The following is a 23,342-nucleotide window of genomic DNA, read 5'->3' on the forward strand; positions in this document are numbered from 1 at the left end:
CTAATACCCAAAAAATAAACCTGCCCTTACCTCCCACTTTATAGGCTCATGACGGGCAATTCTGTTTGGTTCGCAGTGACAAGTCTCTCCATTTAGCAGGTTGCACAATACATCATGGCTACGTGGCTGTTGTTGCACCATTATGAATAATGGACATGTATGGCCTGTTCCTGGCCAGCGGTCATTTTGCAGATTGAATGCAATCGCCGTTTCTTGCCTCGAGATTTATGGTAATGTAAATCTGCTTTCATAGACTTCTCTCACTCAGACCAATGCAAAACCTCATCCTGTCTCTCCGAGTAAGCTGCCAAGGTAATGTTGCCAAGTGAAAGTTGCTGGAGCATTTCCTTTGGCCTTCCGTGTGTGGGGGAGCCTTTGAACTATTAATATGTAGGCAGGAAAGTATAACAGTGCGCAACATCTGTAAGAGACCATTCAGCAAAGAATTAATTCGGGAGGGGAATCCAATTTACTGCACAATTTCAAGGCTACCACATCTCTTCTTTGTGCCAGGTCCAGGCAGAAGGACAGGCTGATACAGGCTATGTCTTAGTTTATATTTTATTCTTTTTTTTGGGAAGATAGATCCCACTGAGAGGAGAAGTTTAACCCTTTGGCAGCATGCATCAAACATTTAGAGCGCTGACACTATCTACGTAGCAGCAGGTTTTGTCAACTTATTGGACATGGATGGTGAGGACACAGGAACAAGGGTCAGATATCTTACAACTAACACACTGCCGAAATGGTCAGGATTGGAGATAACTTTGATCCAAGACAGGTAACCTATCAAGTCACGTAGGTAGACAAAGGGAAGAGGCGGCTTCGCCCAATCGATCGGTAGATCTCAAATCCTAATGATAAGGGAAGAATAAGGGGCCATACACACAGAGTAATATGTAACTGGTTTTGAGACGGATTCTGTCTCAAGATCAGTTCCAAATTCTGTTCGGAATCTGCCATCCTGCTCAATCTTCCAACAGATTCTACAATTGATTCAGCTGGAGAACCTTCGGCACCCCATCGATTAGATCCATGGTCTCTGAGCCTAAATCAGTGGGCACACCCCCAATGGAAAGCTGATGATCTGGGTTATACAGTGTGAAAGATGGAGAGAAATCCAAGGCGGACGTCCAAGTCAAATTCCTCTTCGTGAAATGGTAACAGGTCAAAAGAAAAAGGAAATCAAAAAGTGAGAGCCGATCCAAGGATCTCAAAGTGGGAAAAGCTTCAAATGAGCTACTGTATAAAGTGGAAGACATTCCAGGGAGAGGGGAAGGATAAAATGGGGAACAGATTACAGGATCCCAAAATAGTGGGGAAATATAAAATGGGAATAGATCCCAATCCAAGGGGAAGTATTACATTGTAACAAGTCCAGAGGAGAAGATATATAGAGGTAACATCTGAAAAAAAAAGTAAGAATGGATCCCAGGATCCCGAACACTGGAAACAGATCCTAATATAAAGACAAATAATAGAGGGTATAGATCATGGGATCCTCCAATCCAATGCTAAAAGGGACTAGATCCCTATCAAAGAAGTATAAAATGGAAATAGGGGCAAAGTAGAGATGAAATGTAGAAGAGAAAGATCACAAGATCCAAACTAGAGGGAGAATCCAAAACCCAAATGAGAGGAGAAGCAAAAAAAGCCCAAGGTGACGCTAACAAAAGAGACATATAAAGTAGGAAGAGATCCCAATGAGAGGAGAAGCGAAACATATAACCGAAAAAAGGGAAATAAGAAAAGATCCCAAAGAGAGCAGAAGTGTAAAATAGTCAGAGATAGGGAGGAGAACTAGCAAGTGAGAACAGATCCTGAAAAACACAAAACGTAGGAACGTGTCCCAAATAATCGGAAAATAATAGGACTGAGACTAAAGAAAGAAGAAAATCCAAAAATATATCAAGAGAAGAAAATGAAGAAGTTTACAAAAAAACAAACAAACAGGTTCCATCGATTCTGCAGAGGACGAGAAAGTGGTAAAAAAATTGCATAAAATTAGAACCTATTCCAAGTAGGAAAACCTGTACTAGTTTACTTTAGCACTGTCCACAGGAAGTAGACACACATCTCTGGGACTAGAGTCCGTCTTATGGGAGCGTTATGTTTCCCAGAGTGTGTATAAAATAGATTACTGAACTGGAAAAACAGGTTTTGACACCTGACAGATAACTGGCGGCCTAGTGTAAAAAAAAAACAACAAAAAAAACCCTCCCCCTACTCATGGTGAAGGTTATTCTAATACAACCAATAAAACTGTGCAAAAAATGGACCTATGTGCAAAGGAGACATCGTGGGGTCAGCTGCAATACCAGACTTGGCCAGTAGATAAGTGTGGTGCTATTTCATGCATTTTTAATGAGGCTGGCTCATTAAGACAAGTCTTGTCCATACATCCTTGAAGGGTATTGAGTGCTCTGCTAGACATGTTCAGAGTGCAGAAGATGAACCCTCTTCCTCTGCCCTGTGTTGGAGGAGAATCTACACATAATGCAAGTACATGAGAGTAAGAAGATCGTCCTGCCCAAAATATAGGGCAGAACTCAGAACTGGGACACCTCCTGTTGGCGCGCTACTTGCCCAACCTTAGCTGGCGCTGGTGGTGGGTATCCCAGTGGGATGGTCCCCCACTGGCCAGACACTGGTTAGGTGACAATACCTTTAAGGGTAAAATCTAGATACAATCTTAAATTGTTCTTGGCCTTGTAAAAGTAACTGTATTCCATAGACAATTCCTTGGCATCTTGGTCTCGCCCACACTGTCAACATAAACTACAATGAACCAGAAACTCAACAATGTAATAAGAGCTCCAGTATTTTAGAAAAAAAAGAAGAAAAAGAAAATACAAAGTTCTTTCTAAAATGTTTTAATTGGCAAAGTCATTAGTGGGGAAGCAAGACCTCAACCGCACCTTCAGTCCACGCTGTACGTGGGCGAGCGCTAAGACGTCTCATGATCCTACAAGCAGTAATGAGGTTCTGCGACCATTAGGAGAAGGTAGTGGACGGGATATGGTGTTTCTTGTAGAGATTATTACACATCAAGAATACAATGTTTCCGCGGAGGGCGAGGCTGCCGGATTCTTGGTAATTAACCAAAAAGAGATTAAGTTTCTTTGTGAATCATTCGTTTACTGAGTGTTTGCTTCAGCATTGTCCAACTCATCTTTCTGGGGCCCCGAGGGAACCCGGGCCTTACTTGTTTCATACATCGCTAGGCGATAGGTTCTGGCACCAAATCTACGTATGTCCCCGGCGTCCAGGTGGATTGTTATAGGCAGAGATCTAGCGAAGCATTAATAACAATGGGAGCCAAACTCACGACAGCTTTATCATTTGTACAGGGGATGTATAAACCGAGATGATGTCACTCCTCTTATAGAGGGGTTGGATGAGGTCACGGCTGGCTGCTAGTATGCACAAACAGTATTAAAGGGATACTTAAAGGGGTTGTTCTGGATTAGATAAACATAGGTGCTTTATTCCAGAAACGGTGCCACACCTATAGTGTAAACGGAGTTCATGCTGAGTCCCCCATCCAGGACTTATCACTCTGCCATGGTGGACACTCGGTAAACTCTATGATAGTCTGTAATGTCCACCGGCGTCTGTGGGTAACTGCTGTTTTAGTAGTCCAGCTCTCCGACAATGGGGTACCCTGGTGGACCCAAACGATGGAGAGCTGGCGAATATATGAACCTTGCCCAAGTTGTAATACCAAACACAACCCATGGGTGGCACGGATTCTGGAAAAATGCAGCCATGTTTTTCTAGTGTTAACCATACAAAGAACTATCCATTAGTCAGTCAGGCTATGTTCACTTTTGCACCAGAGTCTGATTCCCTGACAATGTCCGTTGAAATTGGTGGACGAAAAGATCCTGCACACACACCTGATGGACCCCATTATGGTCAATGGGGTCCACCGGGCTCCGTATATAACCACTATTTTAGTAGTCCATCTGTTCAATGTTCTGGTCCTCTGATGGATCAGAACAATGGACAGGCAACACTAGTTCTCGTTTTTGGCATCTGTTAATAGTTTCTGCTCCATTGATTCCAGCACAGTTGGAATTTTCTCTTTAGCTGTCACTGTTCCTGAGCAACAAGAGCAGGTAGTTTTGGTGCCTGATGTGTTATTTAAGCTCTGTCCTATCAGGTGGGCAGGGTGAGGCAAGGGGGGGCGTAACTCAGAGCTCCAATCAGAGCTCAGAATCCCACCCCATGTCTGCTGCTGCCTGACACCGCCCTCCTGATAGTACAGAGCCGAAATAGTATATCAGGCACCAAAACTGCATTGATTGCTCAGGAACGGTGGGGACTAGAGAAGAAAAAATCCCAATTGTGTCAGAAACAGTGGAGCAGCATTTATTCATTCATGTAAAGAGCTGGACTTGTTGTAGGTGATGAAAGGTCCTCTTTAAAGCCATAACACATGGTACTGGTACAAGGATGTGATACGATCACGTACATAAGGCCTAAAGTATTGCAAAGTCTTTGTCAATTTGCTGTTCATTGTCTGCAGAGTTAAGCTGGAAAGTTCTGCCCAGAAGCTTCCCTTAGATTTAATTACCAGCATTATAATGTACCTGTTATTTTAACCGGCTTGATATGCAAATCTAATCTCTAAGGGCCGCGCGCAGGCAAAATATTAGCATGTCAGGTATTAAGAATTGCACATTAAGCAGAGTTTGCTTTACAAATGGAGATGAGACGGAGAACACAGAGAATCGCATTTGTTGTAAGGTGTTGTCATCCTCCTAATGAGAACTAATCACAATATTTCATCGCCATCAGTACAGACCCATATATACCGCTACGATACTGCCAGCGGATAAAAAATAACAATTATTATCTGCTAATCATAGGGCTGGCAGGAATAATCCAATGAGATTCACAGCCAATATAGAGAATTACAGGTATTTACTCGTACACAGGTAGTTATTCCATCTACAGCTCTGAGAAGAAGATTATATGATGAACGGCATTAGTAAAAGGGTTAAAGGTTAAGAAAAAATGGCAAAAAATTCTGCTAGACAGATGTGTAAAGGGATAGATAGATAGATAATAGATAGATAGATAGGAGATAGATAGATAGATAGATAGATAGATAGATAGATAGATAGATAGATAGATAGGAAATAGATAGATAGATAGATAGATAGGAGATAGATAGATAGATAGATAGATAGATAGATAAATAGATAGATAGATAATAGATAGATAGATAGGAGATAGATAGATAGATAGATAGATAGATAGATAGATAGCAGATAGATAGATAGATAGATAGATAGATAGATAAATAGATAGATAGGAGATAGATAGATAGATAGATAGATAGAAGATAGATAGATAGATAGATAGATAGATAGATAGATAGATAGATAGATAAATAGATAGAAAATAGATAGATAGGAGATAGATAGACAGACCGACCTAAGGATAGATAGATAGGAGATAGATAGATAGATAGATAGATAGATAGATAGATAGATAGATAGGAGATAGATAGATGATAGATAGATAGATAAAAAGATAGAAAATAGATAGATAGGAGATAGATAGATAGACAGACCGACCTAAGGATAGATAGATAGGAGATAGATAGATAGATAGGAGATAGATATTGTTAGAACTATCATGGGGATGGAAGGAAGTTTCCATGTCTAGCCATACATGACGGACATGCTGGTTTTGGTTGGCAGTGATGTTCCGGTTCACCGGAGAGTAATTATAAGGCGCGGATGTAACCGGTTCTGGTTCAGAGCCTGCGCCCCAGTAACAGGCTGGGAAAATAAAATGACATAGATTTAATGAATTGTAACAAGTCCCAAACAGAGTGAAGGTGCTGGAGCCAACTCCCCGGCTCCCCCGGCTATCCCACATTGTTCTCATCCTTTGCATGTCTGGGTGTGTTCCTAGCCGTTGCAGTATATGTGCCTGGGGGATGTGGCGTCCTACCTGCTACTCCCTGCCATGTATAGCTTTCAGCTTCAATAAGGATTTATGGTGTCTTCTACATATTTGTTTATACCTTCACAGCCAGGCGTCCAATCTATGGCCTGCGGTTTTGTAGGAATGTTCCCATTCTATTATTTATCTATGTCACTTTTACCTTCTGTGGTCTCCAGTCTGTCTGGATGAATGCCGGTTACCTTCCAGCTATAGCGTGACAGTAGCGTATAACGTTGCGGGCTTGGTACAATGTATACATTATCAATAGTCATATGGAGCTTTGCTAAGGAGATCACGCACCCTGACAAACACGCAAAACGCGATTAAATGGATTGAATTTAGTAAAGGATTTTTTAATATATATTTTTTTAATATTATTTGTTTTACTTTTCATGTATAACATGGCCAGCAGAAGATGTTGACCCTTTGGGTCGCTAATGGACATGTCACACAGATAAAACAGGGTGCAGAGTCTAAGAGTTTCCAGGTTTTTAATCCACCAAAAGACCAGACAGGTGAATTTGGGATAAGCAAATCATGAGCATATCCTTATGTGCCATGTGACTATCTGTATAGGTGGTGCTTAAAGGATCCTATCCTAACACGTAGGAATAGCCTTAATAAAGGCTATTCTTCTCCTACCTTTTTATGTCTTCTCCGCGCCACCGTTCCGTAGAAATCCCTGTTTTCACCGGTATGCAAATGAGTTCTCTCGCAGCACTGGGGGCGTACTCAATGCTGTGAGAGAACTCTCCAGCGACGCCTCCATCTTCTTCTGGAACGCCCTCTCCCTGCGTCTTCTTCCGTCCTAGGGTTCAATCTTCTAGGTCTCGGGCAGAGCCGACTGTGCATGCCTAAGAGATTGAACCCCAGGACGGAAGAAGATGCAGGGAGAGGGCGTTCCAGAAGAAGATGGAGGCAGCACTGGAGATTTCTCTCACAGCATTGGGGACGCCCCCTGTGCTGTTTGAGCGCTGGGGACCGCCCCAGTGCTGCGAGAGAACTCATTTGCATACCGAAGAAAATCATGCTTTCTACCGAATGGCGGCGCGAAGAAGACATCTAAAGGTAGGAGAAGAATAGCCTTTCTTAAGGCTATTCCTACATGTTAGTCAGAAAAGAAGGGTATTAAATGATAGGATCACTTTAAAAAATTCTATATTTATGAGAGATGAGTGTTCCTGGGCCGGCGCATGCGCAAGTTTCCGATAAGGATAAGACAGCTTTGCTGTGCATGTGCTGAACATTTAGTGCATGTTCAATGATGCTGAGGTGTATGGATGCATTGGAGAACTGTGCATGCACCGGAGATGAATCTGATGTCAAAATTGGACTAACGGGGGCACTTAAGTCCCATAAGGGAACATGCACTTTCTCATAGGGATCTCCAGATCACTTCCTGTAAAGTAGAGCAACAGCTGGCGTGCGGATGGCAACAGTGTCAGGCTGGCCCACCCGAGCACCATAGGATATGGTGGGCCCAGGCTCTAACACAATATTGGTCCAGCAGCAGAAGCCCAAATCTGAAGGGTAATATGGTCTATTAGAGTGGGCCCTAAAAATGATTTTATCAGGTGTGCCCAAGGAACCTCAGTCCAACAACTGGTGGGCAGAAATAGTAGCTAAACTTAGCATGGGGTTGAGAAAGGAAAAGTTTGGTTATACAGTAAGTGGTGGACAAGATTTGCTCAGGACAACAGGCGGAGAAGACGATGTGGTCAAATATACAAGATGCCAAATATAAAAATCTCCATTTGTTCAATTTAAAGAAAAAAAAATTGGAATATTCGGGTCGAGCCTGGCATAGTCCGAGTCGGTTTGCCCATCTGTACATGTGAATACACACAGTTCAGTGTTCATTTCACCTCCCCTACACCTGCCCTTAGGCAGAGGCCCACTTTGTCTATAGGTAAATTCCATCCTATGTACAATATCTGAGATATTTCTGTGTCTTGCCCCAAGTTCTATTCATGTGTTTATTCCCTCTCTTTGTCTACATAGTAGTTTTACATGTTACTTTTTTATATCTACGTATTATTTTAAGGCGCTGTTTCATAAAACTGAAGCAAACTTGACTCTTGAAACTTGAAGCTTGACTCCCTGGGACATCATCTTAACTATGTCAGGGTAGATCGCCCTCTGCTGGACTACATGAGAACTAATATGAAAAACTGCAATATTTTTTATGACGGATAGAACTGTGCAGATAGCAGAGCATTATGGGAGGTCGGATGACGGATACATTGTAGTCATGCGACTATTCTGCTGACAATAAGTGCAAACAGCAGACTTGTGCCGGGTGCGATGTATATGTCAGTAACAACACAGTAAAAGGAAGTAATTTAGTGCAGATTTTACCTGTGAAATGTTAAAAGTGGAATTCTAAATCTTTGCTCCCATTGTATACACCTTAAATAAATCCCTTAGAGGGACAGATAGGATGGACTTGGAAGAAGATAGAATTCTTAAGTAAAACGGGTGCTGACAGGTTACATTGAGCCTAAGGGGTTCTTTTCCACCAGTTGGGTCCATTGGGTGCTCCTGTTTGGTGCCTAGACTGACCATAATATGTATACCAAATGTGAGCAACAACTAAAAAGCCAGCCCGTCCTTGGGATTCCTCTAGACAATTCTACAAGGAACAACCAGGAATTTTATAGGTGGGAAAGACGACGCGTTTCTGAGCTTTGGGAAGTTGCGAACATCTGTCCTTGTGCAAAGGTTTAAGTGTCCCCCATCATCATCACTTAGATATACCAATTATAAAGCCCCTCACTCAGTATAATACCTCCCTAGTGGCCCCATACAATATAATGTCCCACAGTTGAGGAACTGGTGCAATGTGGCGCCATTGCATAGACTGGTGTAACAGGAGGCGTTGCGTCAAATCTGACTCCATAAAACTCATGTAGGAAACTATCGAGTGATACTAAATCTTAAAACTATATGCGCTCCTCCTGGGCTGCATTTGGGGAACTGGAATGGGTTTCGGCAGCAGGACCACCACCATTCACATAGCCGTACCATGTCCTAGTCATATCCCGTCACTCACTATAAGAAAACCCCTTTATACTATAGGTTCTGTGAGGTTATTTCTCGAGCTTTGTAGGGGTCCTCCTAATGGAAGGGTCAGGGTATACGGCTCCACATGACTTATATATACTACAAAGCAGTAAAGAACCTAATTTGGAATTTAAAAGGGCAGAATTTGTCTCCGAGATAATGTTTTCGAGAGGTGGTGTGGATTACGTGCTGGCATTGTACAGGCAAGTATCTGATGACGGCTTTGAGATGAATGCCCACACACCTTCCTGCTCGCAGCGGGTCAGCACGTAATGAAAGGCACAAAAGCCGCTGAAACTATAGAAAAGTGGCCGCGTGGTTAAATAACGTTGATTGAATCGCTTCTGGCCGCTCGGAGTTAATAACTATCTAGGATTTCGCAATTGTAAAGAAGGCTAATAATATTCAATGGATAACTGTAACTTAGCATAGAAATCACAGGCTGCCACATCGGACCGAGCCGGCGCATGACGGAGCTTTTATTTGGACATTAATATTGCAATTTTCAACACCACGGGGACAACCAACATCCTAATATGTCATCTACTGGATAAGGTGTTGTATAAACAGGACCCCGTAGTCACAAAACACTGATCATACAGGGCATGCGTGTGCAAACTAGCATAGCATGTTGTCATTTATTCTGAAAGGGAGTGTGTCAGCAGAGCTAGCATATCACCCCAGCCCTGCAGATAGATAGGTTATGGTCACCAAAACCAGCATATCACCCCAGCCCTGCAGATAGATAGGTTAGTGTCAACAGAACCAGCATATCACCCCAGCCCTGCAGATAGATAGGTTAGTGTCAACAGAACCAGCATATCACCCCAGCCCTGCAGATAGATAGGTTATGGTCACCAAAACCAGCATATCACCCCAGCCCTGCAGATAGATAGGTTATGGTCACCAGAACCAACATATCACCCCAGCCCTGCAGATAGATAGGTTATGGTCACCAGAACCAGCATATCACCCCAGCCCTGCAGATAGATAGGTTAGTGTCACCAGACCCAGCATATCACCCCAGCCCTGCAGATAGATAGGTTAGTGTCACCAGACCCAGCATATTACCCCAGCCCTGCAGATAGATAGGTTATGGTCACCAAAACCAGCATATCACCCCAGCCCTGCAGATAGATAGGTTAGTGTCAACAGAACCAGCATATCACCCCAGCCCTGCAGATAGATAGGTTATGGTCACCAAAACCAGCATATCACCCCAGCCCTGCAGATAGATAGGTTAGTGTCAACAGAACCAGCATATCACCCCACCCCTGCAGATAGATAGGTTATGGTCACCAGACCCAGCATATCACCCCAGTCCTGCAGATAGATAGGTTATGGTCACCAGACCCAGCATATCACCCCAGCCCTGCAGATAGATAGGTTATGGTCACCAGACCCAGCATATCACCCCAGTCCTGCAGATAGATAGGTTATGGTCACCAGACCCAGTATATCACCCCAGCCCTGCAGATAGATAGGTTATGGTCACCAGACCCAGCATATCACCCCAGCCCTGCAGATAGATAGGTTATGGTCACCAAAACCAGCATATCACCCCAGCCCTGCAGATAGATAGGTTATGGTCACCAGAACCAGCATATCACCCCAGCCCTGCAGATAGATAGGTTATGGTCACCAGAACCAAGATATCACCCCAGCCCTGCAGATAGATAGGTTATGGTCACCAGAACCAGCATATCACCCCAGCCCTGCAGATAGATAGGTTATGGTCACCAGAACCAACATATCACCCCAGCCCTGCAGATAGATAGGTTACTATCACCAGAACCAGCATATCACCCCAGCCCTGCAGATAGATAGGTTAGTGTCACCAGACCCAGCATATCACCCCAGCCCTGCAGATAGATAGGTTACTATCACCAGAACCAGCATATCACCCCAGCCCTGCAGATAGATAGGTTACTATCACCAGAACCAGCATATCACCCCAGCCCTGCAGATAGATAGGTTAGTGTCACCAGAACCAGTATATCACCCCAGCCCTGCAGATAGATAGGTTAGTGTCATCAGAACCAGTATATCACCCCAGCCCTGCAGATAGATAGGTTAGTGTCACCAGATCCAGCATATCACCCCAGCCCTGCAGATAGATAAGTTAGTACCACCAGACCCAGCATATCACTCCAGCCCAGCAGATAGATAGGTTACTATCACCAGAACCAGCATATCACTCCAGCCCAGCAGATAGATAGGTTACTATCACCAGACTCAGCATATCACCCCAGCCCAGCAGATAGATAGGTTAGGGTCACTGGAACCAGCATATCACCCCAGCCCCACAGATAGATAATACATACTGTAAGAACACTATACTGAGCACCTACATAACTCTAGTTAGTTCAACAGATGCACCATGTTTTTAGGTATATGCAAATGAGGCTCAAGTGCAATGGGATGAGCCAGAACCTTCAAGGGTTCTGTGCTCAGGATTGAAATGCAGAGGCTCTGCTATGCCCCCACTGCACTTGAGCCCCATTTACAAGGACATTGTGCACCTATTGGACTATCTAGAGGTGTGATGGTGCTCAGCATGATGTCCCCCTACATTGCACTGTAGCTGGTTTAATACTAAATTCCCCGGGCCCAGATACCCTTTTATAATGATAAAAATTAAGAAATTTAAGACAAAGTAAAACCATATGACTTGTGGCATCTTGTACAAATACATCACCATTCACTTTGATCCAATAATCATCCTTAAGGCCAGAATAATCTCTTACCTAGTGATCGCTCTTTTGTCTGATTTGTCGATCTGACAACCGGCAGGCTGGCTCTGGTCCGGCTGCCTCTGACAAAGGGCACAGTAGATTCTCCTTCAAACATGGCTTCTCCGGAATCAGCAGACACCTCTGAGAGATGCTCGGCCGGTTCTCCCAGGCTTGGCTGCGGACTCGATGAGAGCTTTGGACTTTTCGTCTACAAAAACACAAGATAAAAAATAATAATAAACTAAACGTTCCTGGAAAGTGTTATCTATGAGAGCACCGCACGCCGGATACTTCTATTATAACAGCCAAGTACATATAAGTCATCGGTCCATTATACAGAGAACATATGTTATGCTTTATACAACACTGGCAATGGCTATTACATAGGTGATATCTGCGGGTAAAGGAAAACGAAACCTGGAACTGAATAATAAAGAGTGAGCAAGAAATACAATTATCCTTAATATATGTCAGACTGATAGAAGGGGTTAATCGCCTGCCCATCCAATACAGCTTTGGGTAGAGACTGTCTGAGGGCTGAGGCCTCATTAAGGGGTAGTGGTTAACAATACTTGTGTCAGAAGGGGGGAGGCTCCTGCTGCAGCCAGTTGTCTTATAGCCAGACACAGGACAGTGAGGAAAAGGAAGGAGGACATGACTGATCTCTTACGACACGGAGACATTTCTTATGGATGTTACAGCAGTGGGCAGTGAGTGGAAGTGGCTCTCCTAGTATTCAAGTAATAGGCGCAGCTCTGCAGTACCCCGTGCCACCACTATACAGTAGGCGGGGCTGCTGTTCTGTGGTTAGTACTTGAATAGGTGCAGTATCCCAGTGCCACCACTATATAGCGGATAGGGCTGCTGTTCTGTAGATAGTACTTGAATAGGTGCAGAGCTGCAGTACCCTGTGCCACCACTATACAGTGGGCAGGGCTGCTGTTCTGTAGATAGTACTTGAATAGGTGCAGAGTTGCAGTACCCCAGTGCCACCACTATATAGCGGATAGGGCTGCTGTTCTGTAGATAATACTTGAATAAGTGCAGAGCTGCAGTACCCCAGTGCCACCACTATACAGTGGGCGGGGCTTCTGTTCTGAGGCTAGTACTTGAATAGGTGCAGAGCTGCAGTACCCTGTGCCACCACTATATAGGGGATAGGGCTGCTGTTCTGTAGATAGTACTTGAATAGGTGCAGAGCTGCAGTACCCTGTGCCACCACTATACAGTGGGCAGGGCTGCTGTTCTGTAGATAGTACTTGAATAGGTGCAGAGTTGCAGTACCCCAGTGCCACCACTATATAGCGGATAGGGCTGCTGTTCTGTAGATAATACTTGAATAGGTGCAGAGCTGCAGTACCCCAGTGCCACCACTATACAGTGGGCGGGGCTTCTGTTCTGAGGCTAGTACTTGAATAGGTGCAGAGCTGCAGTACCCTGTGCCACCACTATATAGGGGATAGGGCTGCTGTTCTGTAGATAGTACTTGAATAGGTGCAGAGCTGCAGTACCCCAGTGTCACCCCTCTATAGTGGATGGGGCTCCTGGAACTTTTGGAAAATTTGGACTGAATTGGTTCAATCCAAACCACTTTGCTCATCTCTAAAAGGGATCACATATTCTATAAGGTCTGTGCTATTCAATGTATGCCACTGATTAAAGGGCTGTCCAGGATTTGCAGCAACCTGTGGGGTGACTGGAGAGATGTAAAAGAGAAAGAAAGCATACTCATCTGCCCCCATTGTTCTGTCACTTGGCGGGGCCTTGGGGGTCTCGACGCTGGAAGTCCTGAGCCAATAAGTGGTCTTAGGTATCAATGGAGAGGGCCTGGTGACATCACACACCCTACATCACCGCTACCATTGCGGCCACTGACTGACCTCATTGTGATGTGAGGAAAGGGTACCAATGGCTGACAATGGAGCATTGGAGACACGTCCGCAGGCTTTTTCTTCCTTCCCGGCCACCCCACAGTTTGCTCCAAACCCTGCACAACCCCTCCATTGGTGTAGGATAATATTTACCTCCTTTATGAACAGAATCCGCCCCAGGATGGGTCATAAAGGACAAAAAGGGTCAATGACTGTATCAATTCTTCGTTATTGTACTCTATGTAGACACCAGTAATGATGTGCACTACGGCGAGAGCCGCGGCACACAAAAGCCTCAGCACCAATTACGGTTATTACTGGCGCTGTGTTTAACCAGATGCATTATGTTATTAAAGCTATTTGTATGCTCGGGATTGTAAGAATACGTTATATTTTTATTAGTTACATTTTCATTAGCGGGATCTGCCGCCTTCCAACAATTGTCGGCTTCTGTCAGTGCTATTAAATTGTAATTATATGACAGGAATAACTAGCGCGGAGAACAGACCATCTGGAGGTCATGTCTGTGACATGTTGCTATTACAATATTAGGTATAATCTGGCGCCCCGCTGTGAAATCACTTGGATGCGTTTGCTCTGCAATTAGCAGGAGCCGGCTGCAGTATTTTTAGCTGGCAATATGCTTTCGCCTTCTATTGTACGATATACGATGTTGACTAAAAACACCTCGTGTGATGTACGCAGCTCTCCGGCGAGACGTTCGACGCGTTTTACTGATCTTTTAATAACAGCCTTGTGTTATCGAATTATTACCATGTGACACCTAAGATTTATCCGCAATACTCATCCATTTACTTTGTATCCCACATCTGCATTGGAAACAAACCGTATATACTAATGCCTTGGCGTCAGACGTATGTGACATCCAATAGAATGTATGGACAGAATGGAACTGGTAAAGGGTTAAAGATATTGATCAATAGCAGAACGGTGATACAGAAACGAACTCATGTGCATGACGCCATACTGACACGCACGCTAACGCATTTCTAATGTGCCAATCCGAGTAGTGACATTGCTGACATGCTTCTTCGCCGGAGACAAGTTTCCATCTGACATCAAACAGGCTAAAGGTTAACATTTCTCGCTATGTGTAAATTCGTGTCTCATATTCAAGGTGACATTTTTTAATGCCGCCCTATGTAAAGCGAGATATGTTTTAGCGTTGACCTTCATTTGCAGTAATAATCGGATATGATTCAGATGCATGAATTCAGAATATATGTATACTGATGGCGTACAGACGCTCAGCTGTGCGGTTCCTGTTATAGGATAGGAGAGAAGCTAAAGATGGTAAAGTAAATGTCGATTTTATATATGGACATATATATATATATATATATATATATATATATATATATATATATGTCATCACTTACAGTATGTATTAGACACTGGAGCTGCATTGACAAATCTGCAAACTTCAGAGCAAAAATCTCCCACAATTCATTTATTATTCAGGGCTGGCCCTGAGTTTGCTTTGGGGATTTGCATTCCATAATGAGTTGCTAATAAACCCACATTGATGGAATGTTTGACCGAGTTTTTCGTAATTGGCGCCGTCATGGGATTTTCCGTGCCTGTCACTTCCAGGACGCTGGGGGATGGACTACACTTCTGAATTCCCAGGCCCCTCCTGAGCTGCCCCCTTTGGACGCTTGGCGGGGGATGCAACTTCGTCACTTTTTACATTCTCTCCCTGCTCCTGCAGAGTTCCGCGTCGAACCTACCCTCTTGGAGAAGATTTTTGTTGGTGCTGGCCCCCTTCGCCACTCCCTCTCGCTCACTTACCGGATCCTGGTTGAACCTCCGGAGGACTTTGTTCCGCCGTTCTTGTTGAAATGGGAATCTGACTTATCCCTTTCCCTCTCTCAGGAACAGCGTAGGCGCATTTTTCGCCTTTCTCATACTGCTTCCATCAGCTCTCGCCACCAGGAGGCCAGCTACAAAATCTTGTCCCGATGGTATAGGGTTCCTACGAGACTCCATGCTATGTTTCCTCAGGTCTCCCCATTATGTTGGCGCTGTGGCGACGAGGAAGGCACGCTGCTACACATTTTTTGGTCCTGTCCTGCCCTTTCGTCCTTCTGGGAGGGGGTCAAGCGGATAACCCTCCAGCTTACTGAAACTTCTCACCATTTGGGCCCTGCCCTGTTCCTCCTTAATCATTGTGAGTCTTCTGTAAAGGTCTTTAAGCGTTCCCTACTTAGATTCCTGATCCTCGCTGCCCGGGCTTGTATCCCCCTTTTTTGGAAACGAGTGGATCCTCCTCCTCTCTCCCTCTGGATTTCGAAGGTCAACGAGATAATGCGCATGGAAAATCTCACGTCTTTCCTGCATGGCACGACTGAGGCGTACATCAAAACCTGGTTCTACTGGTTCAGGTTTCAACAGTCTGCAGAGTACCGGACGCTCCTGGGCTCTGACCCCTCCTCTGATTGATACTCTTGTTGTTCGTCTCAGGTATTTGACCAGTGGTTGCTCCCGAGCCCTTCCCAACTGGCTGTGGTATGGATGACCTGGCGAGCGCTCTCACTGGTTTCCTGACTGCTCACACTCACCCCTACCTACCCTTTCACCCCCCACATTTAGTCCTCTCCCCCACTCATCTGTCCCACTAACCCCTCCCTCCCCCCCCCTTTTTTTCCTTTTTCTTTTTTTTCTATGTTGCTTTCTTTGTCTTTAATTTTTTTTATTTTATTTTATTTTATTTTATTTTTTATTTTTTTTTAATTTTATTCTTCTGATTGTATTTTGTGTTGCACTGTGTGCTTTTTCTGTTCGCAGGGCGGGTGTTCGCCTTGTAACTTGTAATTGTTTTTTCTTTTCTTATTGTTTAAAAAAAATTTTCAATAAAAATTTGAGTTATAAAAAAAAAATAAACCCACATTGATATCCACATTGGTTTCCCCCCTCCCCCCGTCCCGTACAAGACTTGCCTTTTCCAAAAACATTGTAAATCATATCATGTCCCCAAAAGAGTTTTCCAGGTTAACAATATATCCTAAAGATAGATCATCATTATTAGATAAGGTGGGGTCCGAAACCTGGCACCCCCACCGATCAGCTCAGCAGCCGTAAAATGGAGCAAGAATTATTCTCTATGCAGTGGCTGCACTAACATATTCTGGCCACTACACAGAAAATGGAGCTGTCTACTTCCTGCCCAAATCTATGTGCCCCAGAACAGCTGATCAATGGGGGTGCCCGATATTAATGACTTAGAGTGAGGATAGGTTTTAGCTCAGAAAATCCCTACAACTTAGCTTCAATTCGATTAAGAACTCCAACTTCTCATAAAACCCAATCAATACAATATCACAACAGGCTGCAACCCACAGAACAACCACTGGGTGGCCACACATACTGTATAGCATATCAATGTGTGACAAAATATCATCAAATCATGTTGTTTTGAAAAAAACTGACACAGCAATAAGTGACTGGTTGCAATATACATAGACACAGTAATATACACTGCAAATTGTGTCAGATATTGGTAAATACATTCACAGTGTGTGCAAGGCTATTTTCACAACTGGTTGTACTTAGATGACTTTCCCTTGCCGATTCCAAATTTAGATGACTTAGTATAAAGACTAGTATTTGTATAAAACTGAATGATGCCAACAGTTCACCGGACTTACCTGTAATATTTATGGCCCCGCAGTTAGCGCCATAGCTCTGGTACCGCACAGGTAGGTTATTCCGCTGTGTCTTCTTATAGGGTGGTGATAATCCATCTTACCTTTCCGTTCCACTGGACAGAAGTGCAGTATTTACATACCCCCGGACCTTTCTATTGGCTTTCCTTTGCTGTTTGTGAAGACACCCTCCTATACTGTTACTCCCTCTCAATGTGCTACACATGCCAAGCATATCACTTATTCTTTCAACACATAATAGGCCTCAGACATTAGGTTCATTGGGAAGAGCAATGTGACCTTTAACTACACGGTGCTTAATGCCAACTTGAAAGAAAATAAATGCTGAACGTGAATTATCTCCTTATTTCTCCTCTGCAAGGAATGCCACTGGCATGGGTGGGTGGGGGGATAGTAAAGTTCAAGCACACAAGAAATTACATTCTTAAAGGGGTTGTACTCTCCAGGACAAACCTTTAAAAATATCAACAAAACTGAATATGAAATACAGTGGGAATTGTTGGAGACGACCATCCAAAATGGTCTTGTAGGCGAGTGGTCTTCTCAGTCTGGGTAAGAAGGTGGTCTTCTCAAAGAGGTGGCCTTTTGGAAGCTTTGCCATTTACTTAGACTTCATGCACATGGCTATACAACACAAGGGTGTCATACTCTTAAAGGGATCCTATCATTGAGATGGAACTTTTTGTCCCTAACACTTCGGAATAGCCTTAAGAAAGGCTATTCGTCTCCTACCTTTAGATGTCTTCTCCGCACCGCCGTTCCGTAGAAATCCCGGTTTTTGCCAGTATGCAAATGAGTCCTCTCACAGCACTGGGGGTGGTCCTCAGCGCTCAAACAGCACTGGGGGCATCCCCAATGCTGTGAGAGAACTCTCTCCAGCGACACCTCCATCTTCTTCAGGAACGTCCTCTTCCTGTGTCTTCTTCTGGCACAGGCGGTTAAATTTGTAGGCCTCAGGCAGAGCCTACTGCGCATGCCTGTGGCCACAAGAAAAATGCCGCTTACACAGTAAGTGGAAATCTGGTGTAATGTCCCGGTACTGCTCGTTCCATTCCCTTTAATAGTCCTTGCAGACCGAGATGGTATGGACATTTGCATTTAAGGTAAAGAGGTTCCTCCCCCATTCCTTCTATATATTTACCAGTGTTTCTATTTCACCATAGCCAGCACACATAGGGGTCTATTAATGCGCCATCTTGTGGATGTTTTGTGAACTACACCTGCCTATACTTGCCATTGTAATTTGAGTTGCCAATGTAAAGGAATGTCCAGTATGATCAGGTCACCTTCAGGATCAATCAAGCTCCCTTGACCGGCCTGGAGGAGGAGGAGTTACAGCCCCCTCTAGGGGGGTTGAGGACCTTTTGTCTTTGTCTTTTGTGTGGAGCTAGCTGTGCACATGTGGAGCTGAAAATGGCAGCCAAGTTCCAGGGGACTTCAAACAGAGATGTCTTCTCCTCTGTCTTCAAGATCCTTCTCATAGAGCATTTTCCTCTGAATTTCCAAGCCTACAAGCACTAAAGTTTACGGACCTGCTTATCCATACATCTGGGACTTCTACACGTATCTCTCTATTCAAGTAAGTCTTTGAGACAAATCTATATTTAAGAAGCCCATAGCTAGTCTGGCAGAATTTGAGGGTTTCCCGCTGTCGACACCCCTATTTGCTCTCCTACATACTTGTACCCAGTTTGTTGAGGACTAACCCCCTGGATACAGGCCATCTTTACAAGTATATACAAGGTTAACTACCCAAGCAACTACTAATTAAACTATCCAAAGCATTCCTGCTCCAAGCTACATCACCTGCTTAATTGGACACTACCTACAAAGATCGCTGTATTGTATGTGAAGAATTACTCCATATGTACATTTGTATTACCTTGTCCTGCTAGTAAAAGAGCAATGGCTACCCCCGAGGCCTGGTTGTCTGTTGTCATTGTCAGGTATCACGTGGGGGTGGGTAGTCGGGGACATCGAAAAGGAGATTTTGTGCATATTTGGGACCCAGGGACCCCCTGAAAGCCGGCCACATCTGATATATTACCCGTGATACCAGCCCTGGCCCTCCTGAGTGTTACACTGGTCTAGGTAAGGAAGTGGTCTTCTTGGAGCGGTGACCTTTTGGAAAGATGTGGAAGCTTCTCCACTTCCTTAGGCTTCATGTGCATGGCTTTTCAGAATTGGTAGAATATGGAGCCCATAGGGCAGTATCTGACTCTACCACTGTAGACTTGTCCAATTGAGGTTCTTAAAATGGAAACCTACCCGAGGATCCCAACACCGAAGAGTGAAGTTCTCTATACAATGGAGATGATGTAAAATACTAAGTCTTGCCTGAAGAGTTTATATAGTAGTATATAATATAGTATAATACTACGTTCGAGTGTAAAGTTGATCTACTGTATACAATGAGGTGACTTCTAATGTTGGGATCACAGGTTACTGGTTTCGGTAACTTTGAGCAAAGTCCACAGCAAAATAAGTTATAGATATTTCTTATAGGATTGTAGTAAGAAGTCATGCCAGCACGCAAAACCAAAAAATGAGCATTTCCTTATACATCAATAATCCAGTTGTTTTGGCAGTCATAGTATATTGAATCCCAGGAAAGCTGGCTGAAAAACAACATGGCCATTATTACAGGCACCACTAGAGTTGACACCAGGTCTGGGCTTAGTACAAGACATACTGGGGAAGATGTCAGGGACCAATGGGGTTGGTAGCATATGGTGAAGTGGATAAACATACTAAAAGCTAGTATGGCCAGCAAATCATGTAGGACACACTCTGTAGTCAAAGCGTCAATATACATGTGAAGCTAGTCCTGGCTATAACCCATTGTTTATAGATAACGTAATGACAGTGAATCCTTGTAATGTAGGAGATATACTGCTAACAGAGGTGGGTAATATAGGGGCACCACTAAAGGGGAGACTCACTGGCTCTGATGGTTTGCAAAGTTTGAGCCCTCGATACTACTCTTGGTATCCTAACCTATGGAAAGGTAACTACCCAGGATGCACCTGCACTCCCTAGATTATGAACTGGACACTATTACTGATGTGCTGTATTGCAATTGCTGAATTCTTACTATAGTACACAAGGCCTGGACACTGATATATATTCTATTGAGGTGTAATATATAGTCTTACTATTAGAACAGTGCACTGCAATAATATAGTAGCTGTGCAATGGCATGCTACGAATAGTTTTAACAATTTTAACATCTTATTCTTTATATGGGCACTGTATGACTGTATTATTTGGGCACAGTATGGCTGTCTTACTTGGGTTCTGTATAATTGTATTATTTGAGCACTGTATGACTGTATTATTTGGGCACAGTATGGCTGTCTTACTTGGGTTCTGTATAATTGTATTATTTGAGCACTGTATGACTGTATTATTTGGGCACTGTATGACTATTACTTGGGTACTGTATTATTTGAGCACTGTATGACTGTATTATTTGGGCACTGTATGACTATTACTTGGGTACTGTATTATTTGAGCACTGTATGACTGTATTATTTGGGCACTGTATGACTATTACTTGGGTACTGTATTATTTGAGTACTGTATGACTGTATTATTTGGGCACTGTATGACTATTACTTGGGTACTGTATGATTGTATTATTTGGGCACTGTATGGCTGTCTTGGGTTCTGTATAATTGTATTATTTGAGCACTGTATGACTGTATTATTTGGGCACTGTATGACTATTACTTGGGTACTGTATGATTGTATTATTTGGGCACTGTATGGCTGTCTTGGGTTCTGTATAATTGTATTATTTGAGCACTGTATGACTGTATTATTTGGGCACTGTATGACTATTACTTGGGTACTGTATTATTTGAGTACTGTATGACTGTATTATTTGGGCACTGTATGACTATTACTTGGGTACTGTATTATTTGAGTACTGTATGACTGTATTATTTGGGCACTGTATTACTATTACTTGGGTACTGTATGATTGTATTATTTGGGCACTGTATGGCTGTCTTGGGTTCTGTATAATTGTATTATTTGAGCACTGTATGACTATTATTTGGGCACTGTATGACTATTACTTGGGTACTGTATTATTTGAGTACTGTATGACTGTATTATTTGGGCACTGTATGACTATTACTTGGGTCCTGTATTATTTGAGTACTGTATGACTGTATTATTTGGGCACTGTATGACTATTACTTGGGTACTGTATTGAGTACTGCAGGTGCAGTGTATAAATGTATTATCTGAGGCTTGTATTATGTGAGCACTGTATTATTTTGGCACAGTATGACTATTATTTGAGCTCAGACATTATGATAATTGACAACCCAGTGAAAACGAATGGTCTCATATGAGTTGTCACCCAGCTTTCCCAGATGCTCACCAGATCAATGAGGATGACTTAAGGACTTATTTTCCGCCTCCTTTTTTTTTAGGAAATGCCACTTAAACCCCGCTTTGTTATGGGAAATTCATGCAGGTGCATTCACACTGCAAACCACACACGGTTAGAAGAGAAAAATCTCAGGCCATAAAAACCCAAAATAAAATAAAACACAGAAAAAAGGAATAATGTACTAACTCTCTGAGAGGATTCAATTTTCATCAAGTACCTTTGAATGTCAAGTTCTGAATGGAGCGAGGCCAGCATACCCTGCACAGCCTGTGGATGGAGAAGGAAGACAAAGAAAAGAAAGGCAATTTGTAGCAAGGAAATGAAAAGATCTGCCCTGGCTTCTTATCCCTGTCATTATCTCTCTGCACAAAGGGACGAAATAAAGACAAGACACAGTCAATATGGATAACAAACACCCAAATAATGCAAGGTGTCGCTGAATTCGGGCGACAATATTATCTCGCACGGTAACACAATACGCCTGTGCAGCGGGGAATTAATAGTGCGCCTTGTTACGTTGCAGGTGGCACGTCGCACATCGTGTCTGTGTCACTCAACGCATTGACTTTATAAGACATTTAGCAGAGTACCAGTCGCACCACTTACGGTGATAATGTCACTTATCGGAGCTGTTGAGCGGCGTGCATCGCACTCAGCATATCATCTGTGTAAATGGCGCTCAATGGCCCCCTTATACTCCTACCAGGAAGCTAAAGTACTCACTACAGTAGAGGAAATACGAGAATATGGGAAAGGGTTGATTTAACCAAGGCCTGGGAAATAAAACAGCGTGTACTGTAAAATTGTTGGCCCCACGTAGAGAGTCGCAGCCAAAAAGTGCTGCGGAAAAAAACACGGCGGAAACGCATTACCAGCATTTCCGTACGTATAATTGACATGTTGCAGAATTTCCACTGCGGATATTTTTTTGCAATGTGTGGATGGGAGTAACCAGGATCCCACCTACTCTGCGGGTACTGCAGCATTTACGCTATGTGTAGGACTTGTCAGGTCTGATAAGACCAATAATATAAACAGTCTGATCGGCGCGGTCACCCGGAGCATTTTGGTGTTTTATTTATCCAAATCTGTTCAGTTATTCCAAAGATATAAGCGCTCTTCGTATTGATACAGATCCTAGGGTCTATTAGCCAAGTGGGTGGTAACACTACATGACATATAGGCACACAGAGATCCCGCTCCTATATAAACCACAGTGTTACCTCCCACTTGCCTAGTATACCCTAATTTAGCATCAGCTGTTAGCCAATAAGTCAAGTGGGTGGTCACTGAGCACAGCAGAACGCCCAGTTGACAGTACACTTTTATTGTCTTGTACCGTGAATGACAATGGACACCAAAGACAGTAGACTGATATCAGCGTCCGATGGAGACAGCAATGAAAAATCTTGTTATGGAGATATAAACATTATGTAACACTTAAAGGGTTAGAGCAGTGGTCCCCAAACTTTTTTGCACCAAGAACCGGCTTTAAGGAAGACCATTTTTGCATGACCCGGTGGGGTGGGAGCAGGGGCGGGGCTTTGGTTATGCGGGGGTGGGGTTATAGGCAGGCTCCATCATGTGGGTAGCCAGGTGTGACACGAGAATCTGTGTG

The 23,342-nt window shown here is 43.6% G+C and overlaps 1 protein-coding gene across 11 annotated transcripts in view; it reads right to left on the bottom strand.

Annotated features, from left to right (window-relative positions):
• Nucleotides 1-23,342, bottom strand: part of KIAA1217 (KIAA1217 ortholog) — a 411,023-nt gene that overhangs the window by 116,238 nt on the left and 271,443 nt on the right. For 5 of the 11 annotated variants that reach the window (XM_075271664.1, XM_075271662.1, XM_075271660.1 and 2 more), the window contains exons 3-4: nt 21,911-21,991; nt 11,775-11,970 (exon numbers count right to left, since the gene is read on the bottom strand). In XM_075271664.1, coding sequence (XP_075127765.1) covers nt 11,775-11,970; nt 21,911-21,991 — 277 coding nt within the window. Of the gene's footprint in view, nt 1-11,774; nt 11,971-17,301; nt 17,430-21,910; nt 21,992-23,342 lie in introns of those variants that run through there. The other 6 variants (XM_075271675.1, XM_075271663.1, XM_075271674.1 and 3 more) reach the window with 2 other exon arrangements.

This window comes from Leptodactylus fuscus, chromosome 4 (genome assembly GCF_031893055.1).
Source record: "Leptodactylus fuscus isolate aLepFus1 chromosome 4, aLepFus1.hap2, whole genome shotgun sequence".
Lineage (NCBI taxonomy): Eukaryota > Metazoa > Chordata > Amphibia > Anura > Leptodactylidae > Leptodactylus > Leptodactylus fuscus.